Here is a 25,506-nt window from a genome sequence, read left to right as displayed (position 1 = left end):
GATGAGGATATAACATAATTGAGACAGCACTTTAGCAAGACATACAGAAATAAAGATGTAAAAAACCATTAAAGCAATGCTTGAAAAGTGGGATAAACAGATGAGATCTCATAATGGTAGGACTCTGTTCTCAATTTTGTCTTAATTCTTTTCAAAGAAAATTAGAGAACTTAACATGAGATGAATCTGAGACCTTCGACTCCAGGTGAACAATTAGGCTAAGAACATGTAAATCACATCCAGTTCTATTATTAAATATTTTTTATAAGATCTAATTTAGTGTTCTTTGATGATTAAAGGACAGAAATAAGTACTTTCAGTAGAGTTATTACTGTACATTATTTATGGTGACCTGGATGAATAACTGCTTAGAAATGGGCAAATTACAGAAAAAATTACCAGATAAGCTATTTTGAAAAAAGGTGTGGTCAAAAAATGTTTGACAGCAAAGGTGTGAAACTAAACACTGCTCTGCTCATGACTGTGACTAACTTGTTAAAAAGCTAGAGTGAGCAAGCTACCAGGGCTGGCAAGCTTTGCTAAACACAATTCGATTTTAATTATCATCTTAAACATTGTTAGAGATATAGTTCTGTGAAACTGTGGCATTTTCCCTAAAGGTGAACTTTGAGAATTACGAACCATGCCTGGTTAAATTATGAGCATGTTAATGTTTTTTTTTAATTTTTTTTTTCATTTTTATTTGGGTCTCAAGCTCTATTTCTTGTTCAGTTGGCATATCATCTCCAATATTTGTGGCTTTGCTTTGAGTATTCCAACTTCTTCCCACAGTCTAAAAGCATGATTTCTGTTTGACCTATAAATACCAAGTAGATACCCCTAAATGAATAGGGTTTAAGTCTTAACATATAAAAAAGTTCTTTCTAAGTTACTTGTTTTCTGATATTTCGCCTTCCAGCATTTCTAAATTAGTTGACACTTTCCTTTTAGATGAAACATTAACATCATAATTATAGTTTTTTTTTATCATGTGGATCAGCAGTGAGCTCCTAATCTGCACCCTGAAAATCCCAGAGGCTAGCATTAAGCTATGTGGGAAATGTCAGGATTAAGTTTGCTGGGAAAAATATTCCATCTTGGTTTGAGAATTTTATTAGCTTTCACATCAGTGCTGTGAGATTAATGAGAAAATATTCAGGGAAAATGTATTTTAAGGAAAAAATTTGACATGGTGTTTGTCCCTGATGAAATGTGGGGATCCAGGTTAACGCTGGACTGACCTTTACGGTCCTAGTAAGAAACAAAACAAAATATACTTTCTTCAGCTCTAGAGTTTGAGCATATAGATAACCTGGGCTGTATTATTTTCTAAAAATGATTTAAATCCAGCTCTCAAGTACAAAACCATACAATGGATTCCACTGTTTTGAAAAAGCAATGAAGTCAAACTGAATATGTTTTGAAAACAATTTAGAAATGTATTATTCAAGCAGTGGGATTGTTTGTGTGTTGCACCTTATAACCGAAGCAAATACTCTGTATGTGTAAATTGCTGTGTATATAAAGCCTTTTTAGAACCTGGGAAAAAAACTTAATAGGTTCAAGTATCACTGCACTGGCAAAGTAATGCCAGCGTGCAGAGTGACTACAGTTTCCCAAAACCAATAATTTCCAACCTTTATCTGCTAGAGCAGAAGGTTGGTCACCAAGAGCACTAAATGCTGTAAAATGGAGACTAGGCAGAAGTTCAACTGAAGAAACTAATTTGTCTCCTACATCCACCTGCGACACAGCCAATCAGCTTTGAACCACACCTCCACGAAAGCCAATCGGCATCCAAAATTCATCTTAAAAGGCCTCAGATCCGCAAAGTGTCTGCTACCTAATGTGCAGGTGGCGGATGCGCTGTATGACTTCAGATGACACCGTTTCAACCCACCTCCAGCCCCTCCTCCACCATCTTAGCTAAAACTTCATCCTTCATTCCTCCCAGACTCTTACTGTGTTCCTTTCTCATCTCAACCGGTCCGGCAGAAGACCGCCATGTTGAGCCTGGTTCTGCCAGAGGTTTCTTTCCAGTGGGGAGTCTTTACTCTCCACTGCTGCTTCATGCTTGCTCTTCATGGACAGGTTCTCTCAAACTATGCTATCCTACTGGACTTTCATCTTCCATGTCCCTGAGTGAAGCTCTAGAATCAGCTCACGCAGTCCACTGGATCGCCCCATACCGTCTCGCTAACCAGGAGTCTACAGTCTGACCAACTTCATCCATCTCCACTCCACCACCAGTTTCAGGCCTGGGGGGAAACAGCCCTATTCTTTGCTCCTGTTCATGCATATCTATCAAAATTAAGAGCTATGTTTCCTGAGAGCCAAAGACAAAGTTGTGTCAATAAATTTCTCCTAATTGTCTTTTCTCTTTTTTTTTTTCTTTTTTTTTTTTTAGATTGAACTGTTAGTTAATCCATTTTGCCTAATTTCTTTTTTTCAGAAGCATGTGTCTTGTTTTGGAAATTTCCTCTATATGCTATTTACTTCCACATTTAGCTAGGTCTAGCCTTTTTTTAGCGGTAAATCCCTCTTTTTCACCTTAAGGAACACCTAAAATGACATTTCCAAATTGAGACCAAATTGAGTTGCTGACATATGAACTCCAATTGACATGCTTTAACACCACATTATATGACAATCATGGTACCAGTGGGGATTGAATTAAAATGTTCAACGGTCGAAACTGTGTTACTGTAAATTTCATACAGTTGTTTACCCTGAAAATAGTTTGACAGGTTCATCAATAAAATTGTTGCGAATTGATCACAAGTAAAACCCTTTGAAATTTAAGATCACATACTTTCGATTTATTAGGGAAAAAGGATGGCAAGCTATAAAAAAAGATAAATGAAATTGGTATGTTTTTGCGGAAAGATTTATAAAGGAATAGTCATTTCTTTCTATGTATTTTGTCTACTTTGAATGCACACATTTTAATGCTATCTTAAGGGCCACACTCAGAGACCTTAAGTCAGGGGTGTCAAACTGGTTCCAGAAAGGGCCGTGTGGCTGCAGGTTTTCTTTCCAACCAAGCAGTAGCACACCAGACTGCAGTCATCTCATCAAGTGAGTCCAATCTGAACATGATGACCTGATGAGATGACTGGAGTCTGGTGTGCTATTTCTTGGTTGGACTGAAAACCTGCAGCCACACGGCCCTTTCTGGAACCAGTTTGACACCCCTGCCTTAAGTCAACTTCTATCTGGAGATTTTCTTATCTATAATTTTTTTATTTTTAATAAAACTTAATTAACAGGGTTTAAATAATACCATAGACCCCCTTCTATTTGGTTTTGCTTTTTGGTTGATTAACATCTAAAAAGGGCACTAAGGGCATCCTCTGTGAGCTTTCCATTATTATCTCAGAGAAAAGTCAGAGTACGATTGATAAAGAATCAGTGAAGCAATAAGAACCTGATAATAATCAAAAGCCTTATAAACTTCTTCAAGAGCTGTCATGTTGTGGTTTTCTTTTTACTGCACTTTTTGTTGGTTTTTCCACATAATTTTCCAAGTTAATATTGTTGGTTTTGTTTTTGCACATCTACGAAAGAGACAATACCAGAAATACCTTTTCCATAGTTTCATATTTAAAAGTCTCAAACATTTCTTGACATTTAGTGGCCAATTCGAGGGGAGATATTAATCTTACATAATAGAACTAATGATTTGTTATTACATAAATATAATTTAGTTAACCCTTTTTGTTGTTATTTTTGATTTAGTTGTCAGTTGATGACTAATAAATATTTTGTTACTTCTGTTCTAAAGATTAAAATACAAATATGAAGTGTTATAGGAAGGTACGCCACCCTTTGTTTATGTATTTCATATATAAATTATCTAGTTGGGTTTCAAAACTAATTAAGTCTAGTTTCAATTGCATTAAACCACAAGTATTATGATTTCATTACTTAATAAAGAATGGTCATCTCCAAAACCACGCGAAGTGGATGAATGTAAAAACTTTGAAATTTGAAGAATGTTGCTACTTTAGGTAAATTTCTTCCAAACTTAGTTTTCCTTTTAAGGATCTACTACAAATTGTTTTTATAAACTGTAAACAATGAGCTGGCAGTTCAACACTTTCAGCAAAACTTTCTTCTATAAACAGCTATATCTGTTGTTGACAGAAAACAAGAAAAACGACACACTTCTACCCTAGAATCTGTCCCTAATAAAACACATAAAAGGCCTTTTTGTCTGCAGCAGTTCTATTGTTATGAAATTTGTTTTGACAAATAATAAGTTTTTTTTTGTCAATGTTATTTTTTTTATGAAAATTTATGCTTGACATCTTGACAATCTTTTTTTTTTATCAGGTCCTGATGGTTGGATGTGAATTTTAAAACCCAGCAGGAGATTGGCTGCTTTAAACGAGCTGTGAGCTGAGCCAACCATCAAAAGAGAGCGAATAATAGATGTCAAAGCAACGCTTTTCACAAGACCGAATTCAACTCCTGCCGCTAAAGAAGAACAGAGAGATTTGTCCACAACTGTGAAAATTACAGGCCCCTTTTGAAGGTGGGAGGGGCACTGTCGACGGTGGGGGTGTGCGTTCATGTCAGAAAGAGAGAATGTGATGTCTGAAACGGCTGTTTCTGTTAGCATGGCGCTGAACCATGGCACCAAGTTTATAAAAAAAATAAAAAATTATTATTATATTTTTGGCTGCTTTGTGTTAGAAAGAGAAACAAACTGCTTGGTGAGAATTTTGCTCCATGATGCTTGATAAAAAGACAGCAGGGTCGCAGAAACAGTTCCAAAAGGAAAATACTGTTTTCCAAACTGATCAAATAGTTCATTGTTTTACACTGTTGGATAGTTGGATAAGAAGATAGAAACCTTTTGCGCACACTGCTTAAATTTCCAATTTTTCTTAACTGCACTAACAGACTGATCAAATAAACAATAATCAAGAGTCAACAGCCTAATTATCCTGTTAGCAATCAGCATATAGTAAAAAATTTAATTAGAAAAATATTGAACTATTCAGTTCAAAGAAATTAGACCAATCCATTCTGTTTTGGAAACATAATGGAGATGGATTACATTAACTGATTTATGAATCATGCAACGTTTTGCGTAAATTTGATTCATTTTTGAATAAATGTTACCGTAACCAGTATAATTATTGGGTTTGCACATTGATTCATTAATTTATGTACTAAACACATTACAAATGAGGAAAATGCCCCTGGCTTGCTCAGGAAGAGCCTAGACTCTTATAAAAACATGGGTGTTTGGAAAACATTCCTCTATGCCAAAGTCTCATTATGTTAAATACAAAGAATCTGCAGACAGAAATGTTTAAGTCCTTCTACAGAGTCCTTATCGAGTTAGGTTTGGACTTTGAATGGGCCATTCTAAGGAAGGAAAGTACTTGGATCCAAAATTTTAATGTAGCTTTGAATTTAATATTTGTAGAGTTGTTTTCCTACTGGAAGATAAACTCTTTTCTGCTGAAGAGCCTGGATCTCTTGACTTTCTTTCAGCACAGGATTTATTACGTATCTTCAGTAAAGGCAGAAGTGTGCCGTACTTTAGAAGTCCAAAAATTCTCCTTATTGAGTTCTGGTTCAGACTAACCACAATTTTGCTCCTTCCCCTTGCTCTTTGCTCTTTCCTGGCCTGTCAGGTTAATAACTTTCAGCAGGGATGTCATATCACTGTCTCCAGTAGTCATTGAGCAAGAGGCAGGGTGTACACAGTAGATAGTTCAGCAATGAGTATCACATCCTTGCATACAAACAAAAACAAGTAAACATATAACATATCAACACAAGTATATTCAACAAATTCATAAAAAAAAAAAATTAAGGTCAATCTTCTGTATCTTGCTGTTTTGAAAAGCTTTTGATCTTCCTTATAATTTTGAAAAGCTTATGAGGAAAAAAGATACAGTATGATCATTGTATATGCTTCTGATGGTGTGAAATGAGACAGTGTGTGTTCCAGACACTTTTTGCAACTACAGAAACAATCTGAAAATCAGCCAAAGAGCTTAGAGTTTATATCCTGGCAGCTATACAATATTTTTTTCCACTACAAGTTTTAGGAAAACCAAAACATTGTTACGCATTTGTTTTCACAGTGTATCTACATTTACAGTATTTGAAACAAACAGGAAAAAGACTGTTATGACCAACAATGAAAAACTTGCTTAACTTCACAATTCAGCTTTTTTTCCTGTAAGAAAAATTCTGTTTTTCAGAGGATAATTTTTTCCCTTTGCCTTAGTACCTGTGCACACATATTTACAACTGCCAAAAGCGCTGTGCATTTCTCATCTTTTGATTTATGTATTTCCATTTTTTTCTTTGTATGACTGCTTTCTTTTCATTACAAAGTGTGCATATTTCATACATTTAAGTGCACATGTATATCTAAAATCATTTTACTTTCATAAAGCTGTCAAAGCCAGGGGGGAAGCAGAGCTATAAAGCAAAATTCCTGACAAATCATTTCCTGTGTTTACTTAATTTTGTCAGCCTGTTGAGCAGCATTGGGTTTTGACAGTTTTCTATAAATCTCTTAATTAAAAAGGCTGAAATATAGTTTTGTAACATTATAAACTGACTTTCATTGACTAATTTGCTTTTTCAAATTTCATTAAGAAAAAATACCCTCTTTATCTTTGACCTCGTTATATGTTTCCTATGTTTCCCACTTGACCGATAAATAATTTATTTCGGTCTGGACATTGCAAAGCCTTTGTTCTGGATTCTTTGATGTGGTTTTTGGTAAACTGCAACAGAAATGTGGTTTCTCTGTCTGCTAGGTTGGATTCTCCACCAACAAGGTTTTGTGAAATCTGCCAAATGGATGGAAACAAATTTAGCACTGAAACTGCGAGCTGGACAGTCCTTATAACGAGCTGCCCCACTTGTATGCCTGCAGCTTTGCTTGTTTTGTTTGCATCCTGCGGTTTCCACATTAGGCTTATGGCCTTGAGGGGAGCTTGTGAAAGAAGAGAGTTGAAGCTGACGTTGCCAACTGTGAAATGTGAGGTGAAGCTGGATTTGGTTGTTGCTCTTAAGTCACAGTTGGCTAAGATTCCTTTCATCGTGAAAGAGGAGCTTTTCCCTGAAATAGACAGTTGAAAATGAATTTAGTTTGTGAAGACTCTCATGAATGTCATCATTCACTCCACTGATTAGACAGGGTGCGTGTAAACTGCCAAACATTAATAAGTATAGCTTTTCTTTTAGTATGGAAGAGGAATTGGCTGAACATTAAACTGGATAGGTCAACTTTTCCTTTTCATTTGTGTTTGCTCTTGTGGTAATAGTTGCATGTATTTCATGAAAGAAAGAAAGATATGTCAGCAGTTTCTTCCTTAAAGTCACAGAATAACATAATATAATAAGTCTGTGTTTTACTCATTGGGATTTAGGTGTACATCAGTAATGTGGAAATAGATGTTCCAAAGACGTTTGTCATACATCACAATCTATATGTCAGTTAGTTTCCTTACAACATGTTTAGCCATAAAAAGTCACTTCAGTTTAAGGCTACATGTGTGGGCTGGTAGTCAAGTAATATGTATAGTGGAAGATTTTTGCAAATGTTTGAAAAGACCCTCCCTGACCACTGAAAAAAAATGCGCATGCACAACCCTGTACCCGCTTCCTGTAGAGGGAACGCCTATTAAACGCGCGCGGGAGCATGCACAAACCCATTTCTTTGCAAGCAAGATTTGCAATTTTCCACTATTTAAGACTCACCACCAAAAAGTGAAAATGGGGACGTAGCACGTAGGACGGCGTTATGTAACCATATCACCACAATGATTGAAAATTAGTAGGACCACTTATTTTGATGATCCTCCCAGAAAAAGAACATCCTCCACTATACCTTTAAAATTCACTTCTAGTGTGAGCTTTAAAATTATAAATTAGTTTTTTCTTAAGAACTGAAAAACGAATTTATTTTTTTCAATTTTTTAGTTTTCTGAATGTTAAATATGCTGCTAGGCCTTTGATCTTCACATTGCTGAAATTAACTGATTTGAATATTGGTACTTTATCTAGTAATTAACACAAGAAAATATTTTGTTTGAATTAAATAATCACAGGTACGAATATCAAACAGCCTACATCCAACTTATTCCAAATAACCCCTGCCCAATTTTAGATCAGCTTAAAGTAGCAAAACTAACACCCTAATGGAATAAAGGCAATCCCGAATATTCTGTGGGATATCAGTTACATCAAAATTCCACTCAGATGTGATGTGGCTAGAACTGATGTTTGTTTCTGCAAAATCAGATTGTCTAAGTGGGGGAACAATGTTGGTGGATGGTATTAGCCATCGGACCTCCCTGTCTGGCACATATGGATAGCATGCTCAAGCACTGACTCACTCTTCAAGCCAACAGAAGGGTCTCTATACAATCACTCGTGATAGAAAAGAAAAAGAGCTGAGATGAGAGCAGTAAAGTCTTTGGGCTTTATCTTTAGATAATAGTATGATTGTGCCTTTTTCCTTGTGGCTGGTTACATCCTTTATGGTCCAAATTCTCCTTCTCTTTGACTGTCACATGGTGAGGAGAGCCTCCATACTGGTGACATTCAAAACATTCATAGAAAGATCTGACAAGGATGATGTGGGAGATAATCCTAAAAGAAATGGAGATCGGGGGAAACACAGTATGAGATAAATGGGTGAAGCTTAAAGTTCATAATGTTTCAGATTCTCTGGGCCCCACACAAAGAGGCCTCCTACTGTCCCCTTGAGTGTGTGTCTCCTTTGTGTGTCATCCATGCTCAACACTCCCTTTTTAGTTTTGAAAACAGACTGGAATATTTTCCACCATAGCTAGTGTTTTTATTTGAAGGAACAAACATCTGTGCTTAGATGGATGGTTTGGGTGCTTATAACCTTGGTAATATTAGCACATGAAAGGCAGGGAGTCTGCAGGAGGGCCATTTTTACCTCTCATGGTGGCTGCTCTATTAGCTCCCCAACTCTTTGCAAACAGACACACATGGCGCTTTGGTAACAGGCTGCATGTTGGTCACTTTCAACATCCGCTGCAGTTGCTCACTCCTGGAAGAAGTTCAAGCTGAATAATTTTGTCATAATTATGATTAATGTTCTGCTGGGTCACTTACGGTGTTAACGCACTTTACAACACCGAAGGCCCCTCCTTCACACAATCAGCAGGTCATTTACAAATCATTACTTTGAGTTGTGGTAATGGCCAACAAGTCATTTGACACTAGAACAGCTACAAGTCTTCTAATGTTTCCCTTTGGGAGCATGAACTTAGTGCACATGGCGCCCCAGGACAGTGGCCTGGTGTGGGGCAGGTGGTGGGGTGTTTAATGACAACAGGAAAGAGCAGGAGGTTGAAAAAGAGCAGGAGAAATGGTTAACTTATTTCAAAGAATAAAAGGGAATTTAAAGTCAGAAAAAAAAACATTTCTGCAGTCATGAAAAGACAGATCCAGTGCTAATGACCAAACATCGAAAAAGAGAAAAATACAATCTGGAAAAAGCATGCTCCCAAATTGTCACTTCCAGTCTACATACCAGAGATACCATATTTCCTTAAGTACTTAGTTTTTCTCTTTTCCTGACCATATGTTTTTTTAAACACAACTATTTAAAAATAAATAACAATAAATAATAATTTTATGACCTCAGTGGGTTGGTTAGGAACTTTCAGGTAAACTTATCACATTTCCAGCTGTAGATAATTAGAACTTTTATATGGTATGAATCTGAATAATTTTAGAAAAGTTGAGTTCAGTGTAAAAACAGGATTAGTGCAGTTTATGCAGCAAAGACCTTTAAAGCAGAATCTTCTTTGTTGTACCCATGCTTACTGAGAAGAAAATTAACGTTTACAGGGTGTGGGATAGGATGGTGCCCCCACTATGACCTTCCTGATAAAAGAACAAGGGCAACATTTCCAGACAAAATAACTACCTAATATATAAATACAGTGGTTTATAATTCATTACAATAGTGTTCACACAATTGTGACAACATAACGAAGGTTTTGTTTTTCACACTTCTGTACAGTTGTACCAGGTATTCTTTGAAAATAGAGCCTGGGCAGTGGAACCATCAGCGAAAGCTTATATACAGAAACATCTAAAGTACTCACATTTTTTCCCTAATTGCAATTACAAAGTCCTGTGTAAAAAAATAGATAGCAGTAAAAGTACAGATTAAAAATAATTTTACAAAAGTAAAAGTTTTTTTGAGGTAACATTTAAAAATCCTGACCCTCTAGTTTTGTTCTAAATAAAATATCAGATAGGATAATATAGATTGAACTAGAAGATGCATAAGCGGCTAAATAGTTTTAGAGCTCCAGCATTCACAGTATTAAACATTCAAATAGCATTAAAATAGTAATTGAGAGTGAAACATAATCAACATGAACATTTAAAATAAAATGCAGGGGGAATTGATGGAGTATGTCATTTGTCTTGGAATCTGATCCTTCATCTGCAACTTTTCCCAGCCTCCGATCCTCATCAATGTCACTACCAGTGTTTTTCCATAAACAGTTTTCGCTCCATCCGGGCAGATTCTCTTGGCTCTCTTGATTAACCCTCTGTTTGTTGCAGCTGTTACCTCATCATTATCAGTACTGTATGTTAAGAAATAACAAGCCAGTCTTAAGAAAGTAATTAGAAAGAACAGATTTCTGGGTAGTAAGTAAAATTGAAAAACCTCAGAAAAGAATCCTCAATTCAAATATAGATACAAAAAAAGCTGCTAAATTACAGTAATGATTTAAAAAATACTTACTTTTTGACACCTCTGCTGATAGAGTTGACCTGAAGGAAACAGCAGCACCATAATCTTACTGCAACTGTCCGTCTCTTGGATATGAAGCCAGATATTTTCAACTACAAGCACACAAATTGCACTCATGAGGGAGATCATTTTGTGTTTTTTGGTTTATGACCACCTTCATATTAACTTGACAAGGTAATGTTGCTTCTAGCTAACATACCTCCATCTAAGTGACAAAGCCTGTCATTCTGCTGTAAAACATATATACTTAAGCTGTGAATGTTTGCTGCAAATGTATGTTTAAACACTAAAGGAAGTTGTTCAATTTTTTACTGTCAGACTTTCTCTTGATGAACACTGAGACTGAACTGAGGCCTGTATGGAAACACTAATGACCAGATTAGTCTGTTCTTAGGGAACATTTTTGAGAAGATACAGAATATGTTGCACCATAAACTGAGTTCCTAATAAAAAAAAAGCTACCATTTTACATTACATAATTTTTAAATAATTGAAATCAATATATATGTATTTTTTAGTACAAGGGTATATTAAAGTGTTTATTTCTTTTGAATGGATTTTACAGTGTGGGGCTTCTGGCACATTTTAAAGCAATTTTAATTTATTTCTCAAGACTTCAAATCAGATTAATGTATTATGAAATGTGTCTTTGTCTTTGCCCTTTTGCTCTGTGTTCCAATTTAAAACCAAGTGACAAAGGATTGGGGAAGACAAGGATTCAACCGGGGAAAAAAGGAAAGACCAATTCAAAATGATGGCCTAGTGTCTGCCCTGCAGTAGCTGACCTTGTGCTCTAAGCTAATTGGAAACTGAGGTCAGTGAAAAAAAATGTCAAGTTCCCCAAAGGGAGATCAAAAGTCAAAAGGAAAATTATTCCTTTCTTCCTTATGAAAATGTTTACTATGTCACAAAGTGTTATTCCCATTTCCGACAAAATATTTATTTTTTAAACTAACACTTTATTTAGACTTTTCATTTAAATGCCCAAAACATAAAAACAGATTTTCTTTCATAAATTATATTTTACAAAAGAATGCCTGAACTTAGTTCATTTTAAACATAGATACATTGAATTGCTTTAAAAAGAAATTCAGTGTATCAACCTGTATGAGATCTCCATAGTGTTTTAGGGTATTATTTCTCTTTGTTGGATCCATAAGGTTGAAAAATGACTTACTGTAACTATCCGTCTAAATGGGCTCTGTCTATCAGATTTATTCAGATACAGACTTTTATGACCTTGTGTGCTGAAATTACCTACCACACATGTACATACTTAAAAACTGACCTTGGTCAACATTACCATTGTATTGTTTCTAATGTAAACATACGCATTTGAGAGGCTCTTTCTGTGGGACCTTTTTAAAGTTCGATTCCCTAACCCCAATTTCCCTCCTCCACACATGTACAGACAGACCCGCTAATATCTTATATTTCTATGGTTTATATTCATGATGAATAACTGATAACTAAGTTTTATTGGCAGCACATCTGGAAGCTGTTGCAGCTCAAAATGGTGGGAATACACGCTGCAAGTGAAACGAGCACAGATACTCACCGCATCCCTAATTATTGTGTCATTCCCACCATATCGCATAACAAATCTTTATTCTTCTTTCAAAGTGTCAAATTTTCCCCTGACAAAGTGGTCGAACTCTAAAACCCAGTAGAATTCTGTAGAAAATGCAGGATATGAATTTCATATTTCTTCTCTCACATCTTGCCACTATGATGTGTCTGTGCCTGATTCTTGGTTTTCCCATTGTTTTTAAAGTTTTGCAATTCTGTCAATTACAGGATCCATCTATATACTGTTTGAGGACATAGCCTCTGTTAAAAACACACTAGCCAATGTTTTTTTGGCTTATAGTGTAGCCAGGGACTGGATATACTGTCATGCTGTGCTGATTTATAGTAGGACCCAGGTGCAAAGAGGAACATTGGGTGAACATGATAATTTTATAAAAATACAAAAGAAAAATCGATTCTACAGCAGATTCATACACAGAGAAATTGTGATGGTAATGGGATGTCCAGAAAAAACAATAACAGAAAATTTACTTAAATACTAAGTGAAAAGTGGATAATAGTAGTGACATGGAATACAGTCGAGTACATCAGGTAGTAATGTGGAACAGCTGAGGCAGAAGGAGAGTAGGGAAACTCAGGAAAGTACACAAAAGCTGTCAAACCAACAGGAAAAGTATAAACGAGTTGTAATGTGTTAATCCAAATGTAGAAATTGAGTCAAGGAACTAAACAGAAAGGAATAAAATAATATGGCAATATCTTTTAAACAGTAAAACAAAAGAAACAACATAATACAGTAAGACAGTTCAGAACATAATAACAAGGGGAGAAGAAGAAAATAGTAAAACCAAAGATTATCAAAACCCAAACACTTAAAGGTATAGTTGAGGATGTTCTTTTTCTGGGTGGATCATCATCAATAAGTGGTCCTCCTAATTATCATTCTGGTGATATGTTTATCTAAGGCCGTCCTATGTGCTCGCCTCCATTTTCACTTCCTGGTGGGGAGTCTGACATAGTGGAAAAATTGCAAATCTTCTTTTGGAAAGTAAGCTTGAATGAGATGCAAACAGCAACTTTTAAACAGAGCGTGCACGAGGAGAAATGGGCTCATGCATGCGATCACACGCGTTTATAGGTGTTCCCTCTGGGGAGCGCGTACGGGTTGTGCATGAGCATTTTTTAAAGAGAAGATGGCAGGTCTTTTAAAAAATTCTCAAATATTCTTTATTAAAGTATTTAATAAAACATATGCAGGGTCAAACTTATTATTTTGAATGGCGCAGAGATTTTTCTCAACAGTGTGCTATCTTTTTAAAAATTTGTTTTGCCATTTTCTATGCAATATTCCTTGCTCTTTACTTTACCCTCCAAATACAATCCTTTGATTATCTCATCTGCAATTTAATGTTTGCCCAAAATCTATAGAATTTCCATGTATATGAGAGCCTTCAAGACCTATACCAAAAAGCAGAGTCTTAGTGCTGAAGACAGCATTACTTTGCTGATTAGCAGCATTAAAAAAATCAGGGATGTCATTCCAACGAATTCAATATAAAATATAAAAACACAAATGGTAGGTATCTCTAAATTGTCCTTATTAACCAGTGTGTGAATGCACGATTCACTGTCTCTCTATGCTCTGTAAGAGACTGGTCAACCAACTATATCCAACTTCTTACCAATGGCTCAGAAATGTACCAGGCACAGCAAAACCTTTGAAGATTAAGCAAGTATAGACACAAAAAACATGTGGAGAGTAAGGATTGTTTATATCAGCAGCTTGATGAAATCCTTGTTGGAGATTGTTAGGACCTCATGGGTATATCTAAGCGTTCCGTTAATTATGCATCCATTGCGGCGTTGGTGTGATTAGGTTTCAGCACTGACAAACAGCCAACATAGTCATTCCCCATATATACAGTCTGAACAATTAAAGTGGATGACAACAGTTAAAATACACAGAGAACCTGTCACTTTTGCATCACACCAAAGTTTTGTGCATGCTTAAATCAGTCAGGGAACTCCATCATACCATTCAAGACAGTGTTCTTAAATCAGCCTTTGGGATTTCTCTAAGATCCTGCACAGGCCATCCATCTTTTTACAGCCTTTTAACACAGTGACCTAAATCCATTGTGAAGGTTTCTTAATTATTAAAATCTAGGAAGTAACCCTCTTGTACATTCATATATGTGTTAGTAGTGATATGTCAAATACAGCAATGTCTTATTTACTCTGTAGCCTCTGGCTGGAATTTAAACTTTTACCCTTTGTTGGACAATTTATTATCTACAACACTTCATCAAGCCACAGCTGATTAAATGTTCGGTAAGTACTTGTCTCTTGCTATTAGCTGTGATTTTGAGAAGTACTGTGGGTTTATAGATCTACGCTCTGTTTATTTAGGATCGTTGCCCAGTTAGCCTCAAGTACAAACAAGACCCCATGATGATATCTGCAGAACATTTATATAATCACGCCGCTCTGTTCCACTTCAGCAAACTTGATGTAAGGATGCATTTATTTTTTCTTCAACTTTCCATAACTTTTTCAATCAAAAACATCTCTATACTTTAGAACACTCTGTTTTGGTTCTAATACAGCAGATTCTATTAGAATAAAATAGTTTTAAAAGCTTAATGTTTTAGAAATCCTTTTGTTGTGTTTTTTAGTTTAGACAAAACTCAAATTTAATGTCTCTGCAGAGCAATAAAATGTAGTTTAGTATTTGACTGGAAGTACAATAAGAAGGAAGTAAATGCTCTTGAGCAGAGTTTAGCAGTATATGCAAGGGTATGTTATATCTGTTCTTTTGCTAATAGACAATATTTATTAATTGTTGTCACTCCATCCACAGACAAAGTTTTTTATGACCTATTGACCTTTATGAGCAAACCTGATATTGTTTGCCTGATATTGATTGTTTCTGTAACTGTAGCAGTCCTGAGTTAAAATTCCACCTTTAGCGTTTTGAGTGTGAAAAAATTATTGTGTTCCCATTAAAATTAAAGTTAGATTTCTAACACCCCCACTTAAATTAACAAGGCTTCAAGACGTCAGTAAGCGCACCTGCATAGTTTAACTGGTGGGTGGAGGCACTGATCCTAGGAACTATTACAAACAACTTCTTTCTATTATATTTTCTGTGTGTTCCTGTGCGGCCCACACTCATCCGTCAGTATTATACTTGAGGTAGGATAAATGAAGATGTGGATGATAAAAGCGAAATGACATTTAGCTTTGCAAGTCTTTAAGGGAAATTATTTGAAGTAGTTCAAGTGAACAAATACAGGTGCAGGAAAAATTTTGGTGTCCTTCCACAATCAACAGAAAAACAAAGGTTCTTGGAAAAAAACTGTAACGGATGAAGGTTTAATTGCTTCTCTCTTTGTTTAGTGGGCATTTACCACAAACCAGACTTTGTTTTTGATGAGTGATTTAGCTGATTTCACATATAAGGGATTTATATGCAGGGAAAAAAAATGTTTTCTCCAATTTGTGGCTGTACCTTTTCCTGTAATAGCTGCCAGCGAGCAATCTGAACTCTGTAAAATGACAAAACGGTTCTCTGACCTGAATACGCTGTAGATTCAGGATCCTATAATATAGTTAAATATTATCATTACCCCCCCAAAAAATCTTCTGGCATCTCTAATAATTCAAACACAGGTTCTTCTTGCATGGGTAGTTATGTACTAGTTGAAAGTGGGGGCATTCTTGCTACTGGTGCATGATTCTATACTTTGCATATTCAATGTTGTTTATCTCTGCCATGGTAAAAAAAAAAAAAAAAGGATACTTTGGCAGTTTTTGACAAGAATACAGAAAAAGTTATTCTAGTTTTGGTTTGGAAAAATCGTTCCCTTGAAATGGTTTGTGGAAGTGCTTAAATATGCTTTTCCAAGTAACAAAATATAAGTAGATTTCATTTCATTTCTTGGTAAACAATGAAATGTAATTTCCAAACTGGTACTTAGATTACTCCTACAGAGCATCTCCAAATCTGGGTTTTCAGATACGTGAATTTTAAGTAGGATGAAGATCCAGCTGCATAGAAGGTGCTTTATGAATAAATCAGTTCTTTTTTTATGTCTTTTTTATGTCATTTTTTTGTTAGAAGTTTGTTAAATGCAACTGAGAGAACTTTCTAATATTGGGCCAGCTGCCTTACTAATCTTCTGATTTTCTTGTCCTCTGCATTGATTCAAGATTTCTTATGTAGACAAAGCAAAGCAGCTCTGAAATAAAAGCAAATATCCTCGTTGTTTACAGTACTTATAGAGTTCTTACTTTGAAAATAATACTTTTTCAAGGTTTATTTTCTTTCTGTAAACATTGGGCTGATGTGAGTCACCAAAAAGCATCAGTATTGTCTCAGGGGTCTTTTTTCTGCCAAAAACATGCATTTTGATGTAATTATGCCTGGCTCTCCATGTTTTACTGCCAAAGCTGGAGCCATCCTAGATCTTTCTTAAATTAGCGCATTATAATTTATATTGCAAAGATTATGCTAAGTGATCAGAAAATGACATATCCTCACCCCCACAGAAGTCAGCTGGAGAAATTATACCTGAGGCATTGATTGTTCAGAAAATGGTCAATAGAATCGCAAGATATGCTGCTGAAACTGTGCATTCAGTTAGAGGAAAACATTTTTGTCAAATGATTAGAGCTAAATTTGCCTCTTTTGCATTTCAAAACATTGCTACCATTCCACTAAATGTTGTTCAAACTGGTCATAAAGAATGACCACCACTTGCAGTTATCCGTTATGCTTTTGTCAGCTATTCCCCCTTATATTGCTGCTGTGTTCTGTTCACAAAATGCCCTTAGGGACGGGGAGTTAAAAGTTCATCTCATTTAGCTGTAATATTTCCTAATAGCTGCTTGTTGAGTTAATTGTTAAATCAGAGTCAGGATCATTGTCAATGCTTTTAATTTTCCTGTGCGAGGAGAGCCAAACACAAGTTCCAACATGAAAGGCTTCCACTTATCCTCTGACCTATAGATACTATAGAATTTCAGCAGCTGCATGCACTAAATGTAAAGAGTAACATAGAGTAGGAGTTTTTTGTTCAGGTGTAATGATGTAGAATGTACAGGAAACCACATTAAAACATTGATTTTTTTCTATTTATTTACTCAACAGATGAATACAAGTTTCACAATATAAAAAAAGCTGCATGGCTCAGTTGTGTGAGTATAGTTCCTTCATTTTAAATGTTTAAATGCAATATATAAATGTGTAAGAGTACAAAAATAAAACATTTGAATATAATTACTATTACATACGAGCAGGAGAGTAAAAATGAATATATGGATTAATCTCCCAATTTTTAACAGATTGCTGCAGCTAAACATTCAGTGATCAAAAATACCAAAACACAGAAAACAAAGATGAAAGTAAATAGGCAGAGTTACAGAGATTTGCTGTCAAAATATGAATACATCACATTTAAAGTGCATCGCTATAAGCATGGCGGCTGTAGGCAGTCATGTTCATGTACATTTTAGTGTTATTTTCTCTGCAGCCCCCAGTGGTTCTCCGTTTGATAACTGCTAGAGGAAAAACAACTGTCAAATTGTTGTGAATCTTTCTTTAACACAAAACAAAAGGATACAAAGGCTGCCAGATGTGAATGAGGAGCGTTACAATTTGTTCCCCCCGCTTCTTGTTAACTGATTCAATTTAATGGTTCCAGTAAATCTTAACGTATTGGCTCCTCAATTAAAACTTTTTGGGAACCAGATGTTTTTTCTTTTTTTTTAACTGCAACAAGTTAAGGAAATAACACAAGTTGGTTTATCACACAATCACAGCAACAGCACAGGAAATGCTCCATCTTTACTGGCATCCAAAGTTCCATTACAAACATTGGAAGCGACATTTTTATTAGGTTTTTATTTACATCTTATGTTCAGTCTGGGGGTTAGCTGGCACTGACCGAAATTCCTTGGTGTCAATTAACTTTTGGAGAAGGAACCACCCATTGGTCACTAGCAATCAGGATATGCATTTTCAAAATAAGAAACATTTCCTGGCTAATCAAAAGGCATATACATATATTTAGCAAAACGTACTCTCAGATATACTGATACTTCTCACTAGAAACATTTGTTATAAGTGGTGATGGTGAAGATGTTTCCATGAAATGGTGTTCATGATGAAGAGGTCCAATCCATGCAAAAGGACTGCAGCAGAGCAGCTAAGATAAGTGCTGAATATCAGAAGATCTTGCTTTGTATGTATATAAAGATGATGCCGGCGAAAATCTTCTGGAGTGGTTCAGGAAAACCTCATGCATTTTAATTGGCCTGCATGGATTTCTTCATCCTGGAACAGAGTAACAAAATAAATATGAAGATGGTTTCTGGATCACAAGAAAAGGCACATTTATTTGTATAGGATAATTTATACACAAGGTGAAAATTCTTTACAGGGTAATACTAAAAAAATAATAACAATTTTTAAAAAGAACCTTTAAACACCCTCTTGAAGCATAAATAACTACAACAATAGGAAGAGCAAATAAAAACATCATATTTGACTACTGTTGGAAAGCGGTTTGGGTTTTTCTTCCTACATATCAGGTGCAAAGGGAATTTAATATCAGTGGAACCCAGAAACTAATGTCCTGTGGGCTCTTCATAGTTCATACCTAGTTTTTACCTATCAGGTAACACTTAGGTCTATGAAAAAAATTGTTTTTACAAACAGAGAGTAAGTATAGTTTTTTTTAAAGGCTAAATTCAACAGTGTTAAATATGCAGTGTCAAAGTACATTGACTCTTTTAGAGTTATTACAACAACAACTGGACTAAGATATACACTATGTAGAGAATTTATTTAAAATAATTCAGAATGGGACCAAATGCACTCGAGTTTCCATTAAACTTAACTCTTAAATTGTTACTTAAACACTGCAAAATTGACTGGGTTCCAGAAGATAAATATTTTTCTCTAAAATATTCATTCAGGCAGTGTTGCTGAAATAAAAACATCATGACTAATTAATTAACTATGCATCTTTTGTGGCTTTTAGCATTATTCAGGCAAGTTAAAAGAAAAAACAAAAAACCCCAAAAAACAATGACTATCTTCTTCTCTTCGTTGTCGGAAATTCTTAACCATTTACTCATCGATATAATGGATACACTGACTCAGTGACCATAATGGGATGTGGTTTTATGGTAGGGCTTCTACGAGGTTTACAGCATTATGGTGGAAGTTAATACTACGGTAATACTTAAAGGAATCATGGTGGGTGGGATTGCTTTTATCTCACAGGAACATATCTCTACTGTCTTAAGATTCTAATGAACATTAGAATAATTATCAAAATTAAATCTGAACCACAGTTTCAAGGTATTTTTACAAAGCAAATAAAACAGAACTTCAAAAAATGATCAAAATGCTTTTTATTTAAATCAAATGGCAAAACGTTCACCATCACACTGCTTTACTTGAAACAGAAATGTTTTTTTTAAGTTACAATATCTTTGGTCAATAAAAATATATGAATTATGTTCTTAATTATGCACATTTTGCAGAAAAGAACAATGTTTTTTTTTTAATACACTTTTCAGTCACAGCAAGAGATTTAAGAAAAATACTGACCACTGGGAAAATTCAAAGTAAAATGCCAAAAATGGCGAAATATTTAAAATGTCAGCATATTTTGAATAACATTGTTGTTCCTTGTAGATCCTCTTTATACAACAACAGCGAGAGTACAAGGGTAATAAGCAAATTGCATCATATATAAAAATTATAATCTATGATATTTACTACCATTGTATTTGTATGATTTTAATCTAACTAAAATATTGATGGTAGGGATAGGTTGAAAGTAATTTTCAAATCACAAATATTATGTTTGCCGGAAGATTTATTTTATGGAAATTGGGTTTTGAGATCTTTATTGTAAATAAATGCAGGTGAGGATTCTCAGTCATCCAGGTCATAGTCATTCCAAAAAAGTAAAAAAAAAAAAAAACAATCCACTGGACTTTGTTTCCAAGTTTGAAGACGTTTCGCTTCCCATCCAGGAAGCTTTTTCCAATTCAAAATGTCAGAAATAGCATTGAGTTAGAGGCTTTATGGAATGGACCAAAAACCTTGTTTTGGCTTAGAAACATCCAAATTGAACCAGACGAACGGGCCTAACCCCTGTCCGCCCCATTTAAATGTTATTAAATGTAAAAACTTCAAATTTATCTCCAACTATATTACCTACTACAGTCAAAGGAAATTTTCATGCTTTAAACAACTTTAGACCTTATGTATGATTTTAATAAGAAAGCATATAATTTTGAAATGTTGACATTTTAAAGTCCTGGAAAAGCAGAATACAGTAACCAGGCAATGTCCATTGTCCTCTGTGTCTGTGCACTGATTTGGAACTCAGCACCATTATGTAAAGAGCAGAGGAGACCATAAGGAAAATTAATTTAGTTTAATAATAGAAGCAGGAATAGACTTTTGCATCATGGCATTATATAGCAAGCGATATCAAAGTTCTCAATTATTTCACCAAGGGAAATTATATAGATATTGAATAAAAGTGACCACAGAAGAAAACCTTGATTTACCATTTAGACTTTGTATGTTAAAAGTTGATTTAATTGTTTTGGGGGGAAAATTAAGTTGATTTCTATGCATTAAATACTTATAAAAAAAATTACTTATCAGCTGTGTTCAGAATCAGCCTTTTTAGATAAAAAAGGTACATTTTAAAGTGCATTTTTGTAATATATAGATTGTTGAAATAAAGAATGAAACATCTGGCAATCACATGATTCTCTTATTAACCTGAACACTTTCATGTCTATACTGGAATAGAATATTAAGTTATTAAGCCTTCTATAATTAAAAGAAACAGTATATAAAGATATTAATTTTTTTTAACTTGGGTAGGCCCTTTTTGTTGTTGTGATAATCCTTTTTCTTTTTCATAAAATAACCAATGTTTATTTTAACAGATTAAAGAGGAGGACAATGTATGAGATTCAGGTTGTGCATTTTACCCACTGCAAAAAGGTTTATCCTTTTCAACTCCCCTTTGGCTGCATGTGTAATTGGAAACACATTAGGTCCTGATCTATTGTAAACAGGGTATAATCTACACTTGAAGCCAGCCCTCTGTTAAACTGTGAGCAGTTCACACCTTGCCAACACAAGGAGTAAGCCATCACCCTCTGAGACAGCCCGACTGCTGGACTGTGTGTGCATCAGTCGGTTTTATATTGCACTCAGCAGCAGTTGGATTTATGCATGAGTGTTTTCCATTTTTTTTTTTTGTACTTTACCACCGTAAAACTTCTTTTGGATGCCCACCACCCCTGACCCCCTTTAATTGAATGCAGTATGAAAGTGGGTGTCTTGTCCCTCCATTAAACCACTGCATTTATTCTAAAGTGGAATTAGTATCTACTCCCACTTGCTCATGTAGCTGCATGTTTTAAGTTTATGCAACCACTTTCTCTCACAAAAGTCTGTCAATGGGTTGTCCAAATGCGCATTTGGACACTCTGCTTAAATCTCCTGAGTTAAAGAGTTGCATTAAATGACTTACAAGTTAAAACCCAACAACTGCAGACGGAAATGTGTATTGTGTTGCTGGTACTCACTTTCTGATGGCATTCTTCAGGTAATGCTGCAGCCATGGCATTTCTGGGTTCAAACACACCTCCTTGCCTGACTTCAACTTGGCACTGATTAGAAAAGGGGGAAAAAGTTGTAAGTAAGTTGACATGATTTATCAAATCAAATTAAGATCAGCGGTGGGTAATTTGACACTTAGCAGGGTTCTTTTACACTGTTGTGTTAGTTAGTCACAGGCAAAAAAGGCTTTTACTGAAATCCCAGTGACTTGAGATAGTATTGCTGATAAAAAACTGATGTCTGCTCCAGCAGATAAAATTAATTAGATTTATAACCTCATGCCTTATTATAACGATTGACAGAGATTCAGATTGGCATATCAAACAATGCAACTTGTTATCAATTTGCAATCAATTTATCAATTGGTTTTAGAGATTTTTTTACAGATTAAGTTAAAGTTAAATCTTTACCACTTGAGAAGTTCTAGATGGAACATGTTAAGTAGAAAAAAACTTATCATTTCAAAATTAAATATTTATTAATACTTTGTATAATTCTGGTCTAATTACTGCCAGTGGCGCCTTTTAGCATCTATATATTCCACTTGACAATTGATGAATTACTACATAAACAGATGATAATTTCAATAATTGATTAATCAAAATAAATCAAAAATATCTCTTTTGCAGATAAATAACTTTTTAAGCTCAATGTCTGCGTAAAAATTGTTCTCTCCTCTTATTGTGGCATTATAAGACCCCTTATTTATATTGATGAACCACAACATCTCTTCACTCTTCTTATAAATTTCTTTGCTCACGGAAAAAGAAGAAGAAGCTATGTTTGGTATCAGTAATGTGTTTACAATTAAGTAAAGATGAAGCACTGAGATGTACTTTCTACATGTCATGACATGTCTGCAGGTCGTTTAGGGTGAGAAAGAGGATGAGAGTGCAAGGCTTTGGGGAGGTAATAGGAAGGCTGAACTGAGAATGAGAATCCAGCATGTTTCAGCGTGAAATCATGGTGGATCAGGATTTTTTGAAGATCTCAGGTGTTAGATAAGGATCTGTATTTTAGAACACACCAGTGGAAACTATGCTAAATGCTAATTAAGATGCTAACAAATTTTTGGAAAAATAAACTCCAAATCTATTTTTTAATAGAAATTTTGACAGTCGCTGCTAACACCACCTCTGGTGACAACACAGGTATTTTATTTTCCAAGCATAACATGTTCTACAAAGCTGTTACTTTTAAAGCTGTTACGTCCATAGAGGTGTACAGTCGGTATTAAATGTGTATTGCATGAATTGTAGAAATAAGCAACAGTTTGTATTGATGTTTTCCTGCAAAAAGCTTACATGAATCTATTTCCCTTCTCTTTTTCACCTTCAACTCGCCCTAAAGGATCACTTCCTGTGGATGCCTCAGTGAGCCAGTTGTACAAACGTCTCACTTTCTGAGTGTATGTGTGAGCGACTGACAAGGGGCGGGTGTGTACATATGCATGCCTAACTCCTTTCTCTGGCCTGTCACTTATCTGAGATTGATGGTGAGAAATACCCAAAGACAAGCAAAAAAGTTTTCAGTGTGGACTAAGACAAAAATTTGCTTTTGAACTGAACATTAATTAAGAAAACAGGAAACCAAAAAACACTTACATCACTTGGAAAGGGCAGTGAGGTGTGTGGATGAATCTGAGCTCTCGGATATAACCTTTTGGGAGGCTGTTAACAGTTGCACGGCAGTAGCATCGCTCCACCAGGCTGATGGGCTTTGCTGAGGAACCAAAGGGCAGATAAGTCACACAAGACAGAATTTGCAGGGAAGGATCTTCACAGTGATAAAAGATTAAACTGATGATTGCATCAGGGATCTTACATTATAAACAGCCTGTTGAAAAGGAGCAGGATTAAACATTTATAAGCAATAAATAACTTGAAATGTATCCAGGAACAAAGTAAATAAAATCACAAAAATTCCAGAATTGATGGACTGACAAGCTGAATCATAAGTCCTGCACCTTAATCAGCTGAACATCAACAAAGAAATGCATTGTTATGTTTAGATCTGCAGCCCGCATTTACGGCTCATTACTCCTGCGGGGTCATGAAACCTCCTTGATGACCGCCTCTGGAAATATCCCATCTCATCCGCCTCTTATTCGTGTTTTGATTCCACAAAAAAGGAAGAATCAGTCTTTGCGTAATTTGGTACTGTGTGGTCCTCTGTGATAAAAGGGCATTCCGCTACAGCGTTAGGTTTCCTGTTTATGTACAGACGTTCATGCTTGATCTATATGGACAAATAAATGCATGTTCTCTCAAAACGTCCTTCAGTTCTACTGCGAAATTCAAAGGAAACTATTTTCGAAAATTATACTTTGTTCTTGAGTATTTCCGAAGAAACAATTAGGGTAATAGCTTCAATTACCGTTTATCCTGTAGGATAATGCAAAAGATGATCCATAAAAATAGCCTTTTGTCACGCTGTAGGATAGCAGATGGCTTGATGTGTTGCACCAGATTAAATCTTATGCAAATTATTTTTTTACACCTGATCTAACGGGAATTACCATGATAATAATGGGGTATCAGCCAACATAAGGGCTGCGCGCTGACGCCGCGCGGACTGGGGCCCGTAACGCCTCACTTGTGTGTAATTAAAGAAAAACAAAGAGGGCAGGCGTTGATAAGGTGTTGATCAGTGATCAAAAGAGGGTTTAGGCTTCTCCATGCAGCAAGAGCCACATGTGCAGCGTGTCAGCGCTTTTACGCACGGAAGAAAATCAACTTATCCACGCTTCAGAATAATCCCCACTATACCCACATCAATAAATAACAAAAATCTAAAACTATTTAATGGATCAGCTTTATTAAGTTTAAATTAAATTAAATGTTTACGCTTAGAATATATAATAAAGTATTATCAGAGGCCATGTCATCATTGATTCAAATGAAAGCTTGTCCAAAACTGCGCTTTCACTACTTATAAAGGTAAAACAAAGTGTAAAATATATTATAAAAGACTTTTTCCAGAATATTCACGTATATACTTATTTTACATATACCATCAAAGTTGGAGATTATCACTCAATTAACATTAAATTTCAGGCTGAACATTAGCCACAAATAAGAAAATGTGTCAGTACCTTCAGAGGGAGGTGAGTATATCACTATGATCAGGACAGCCACGACGGTCAGCAGCTTTACATCCATGTTTCTGTGTTAAAATCTCCACGTTCGGGTTCTGCTCACAGTAAAGTCTGAAAGGCACTGTGACAGGAGAGATGCTGGCCGAGAGTTTAATTACGCACCACAGTCAAGCCACACAGTCAAAAGGAGGTGATTTCCGGTAGTTAGAAAAGTAAAAGCCTATAAACGGAACATGTGCAGTGAATGCAGCTAATCTAAATTAACCCAATAATATGGCAAGCCGTTTTAACATAAATTTGGTTTCGTCTGACCATCCATAGTCAGTAATTCATTCTAGATATCTTAAATTGACGTCTCCATACAAGTTAATGGTGAATCGGATGTTATTTCGACTAGTCAGAATATAATTAGAGATATAT

At 35.4% G+C, this 25,506-nt stretch overlaps 1 protein-coding gene across 1 annotated transcript; it reads right to left on the bottom strand.

The window, feature by feature from the left end:
- Positions 1-18,084: 18,084 nt before the first annotated feature.
- On the bottom strand, positions 18,085-25,220 carry cxcl12 (chemokine (C-X-C motif) ligand 12). The gene is made up of 4 exons (XM_015377606.1): positions 25,084-25,220; positions 23,594-23,711; positions 21,956-22,039; positions 18,085-18,659 (listed from the first exon to the last, which is right to left on the bottom strand). Exons 1-4 carry the CDS (start codon positions 25,148-25,150, stop codon positions 18,632-18,634), a joined length of 297 nt encoding a protein of 98 aa, XP_015233092.1. The 5' UTR covers positions 25,151-25,220; the 3' UTR covers positions 18,085-18,631.
- Between the last annotated feature and the right edge of the window lie 286 nt (positions 25,221-25,506).

This window comes from Cyprinodon variegatus, unplaced genomic scaffold (genome assembly GCF_000732505.1).
Source record: "Cyprinodon variegatus isolate N-32 unplaced genomic scaffold, C_variegatus-1.0 Scaffold157, whole genome shotgun sequence".
In the NCBI taxonomy this organism is placed as follows: domain Eukaryota; kingdom Metazoa; phylum Chordata; class Actinopteri; order Cyprinodontiformes; family Cyprinodontidae; genus Cyprinodon; species Cyprinodon variegatus.
This window is presented reverse-complemented; position numbering and strand designations above follow the sequence as displayed.

Bases quoted from the DNA above. Each gene is read 5' to 3' on its own strand.
- cxcl12 (XM_015377606.1), bottom strand. From the start codon at position 25,150: ATGGATGTAAAGCTGCTGACCGTCGTGGCTGTCCTGATCATAGTGATA. The intron at 23,712-25,083 runs GTACTGACACAT...TTGGTTCCTCAG, and splicing joins ATACTCACCTCCCTCTGAAG to CAAAGCCCATCAGCCTGGTG. The intron at 18,660-21,955 runs GTGAGTACCAGC...ACTCTGTTCCAG, and splicing joins CTGAAGAATGCCATCAGAAA to GATGAAGAAATCCATGCAGG.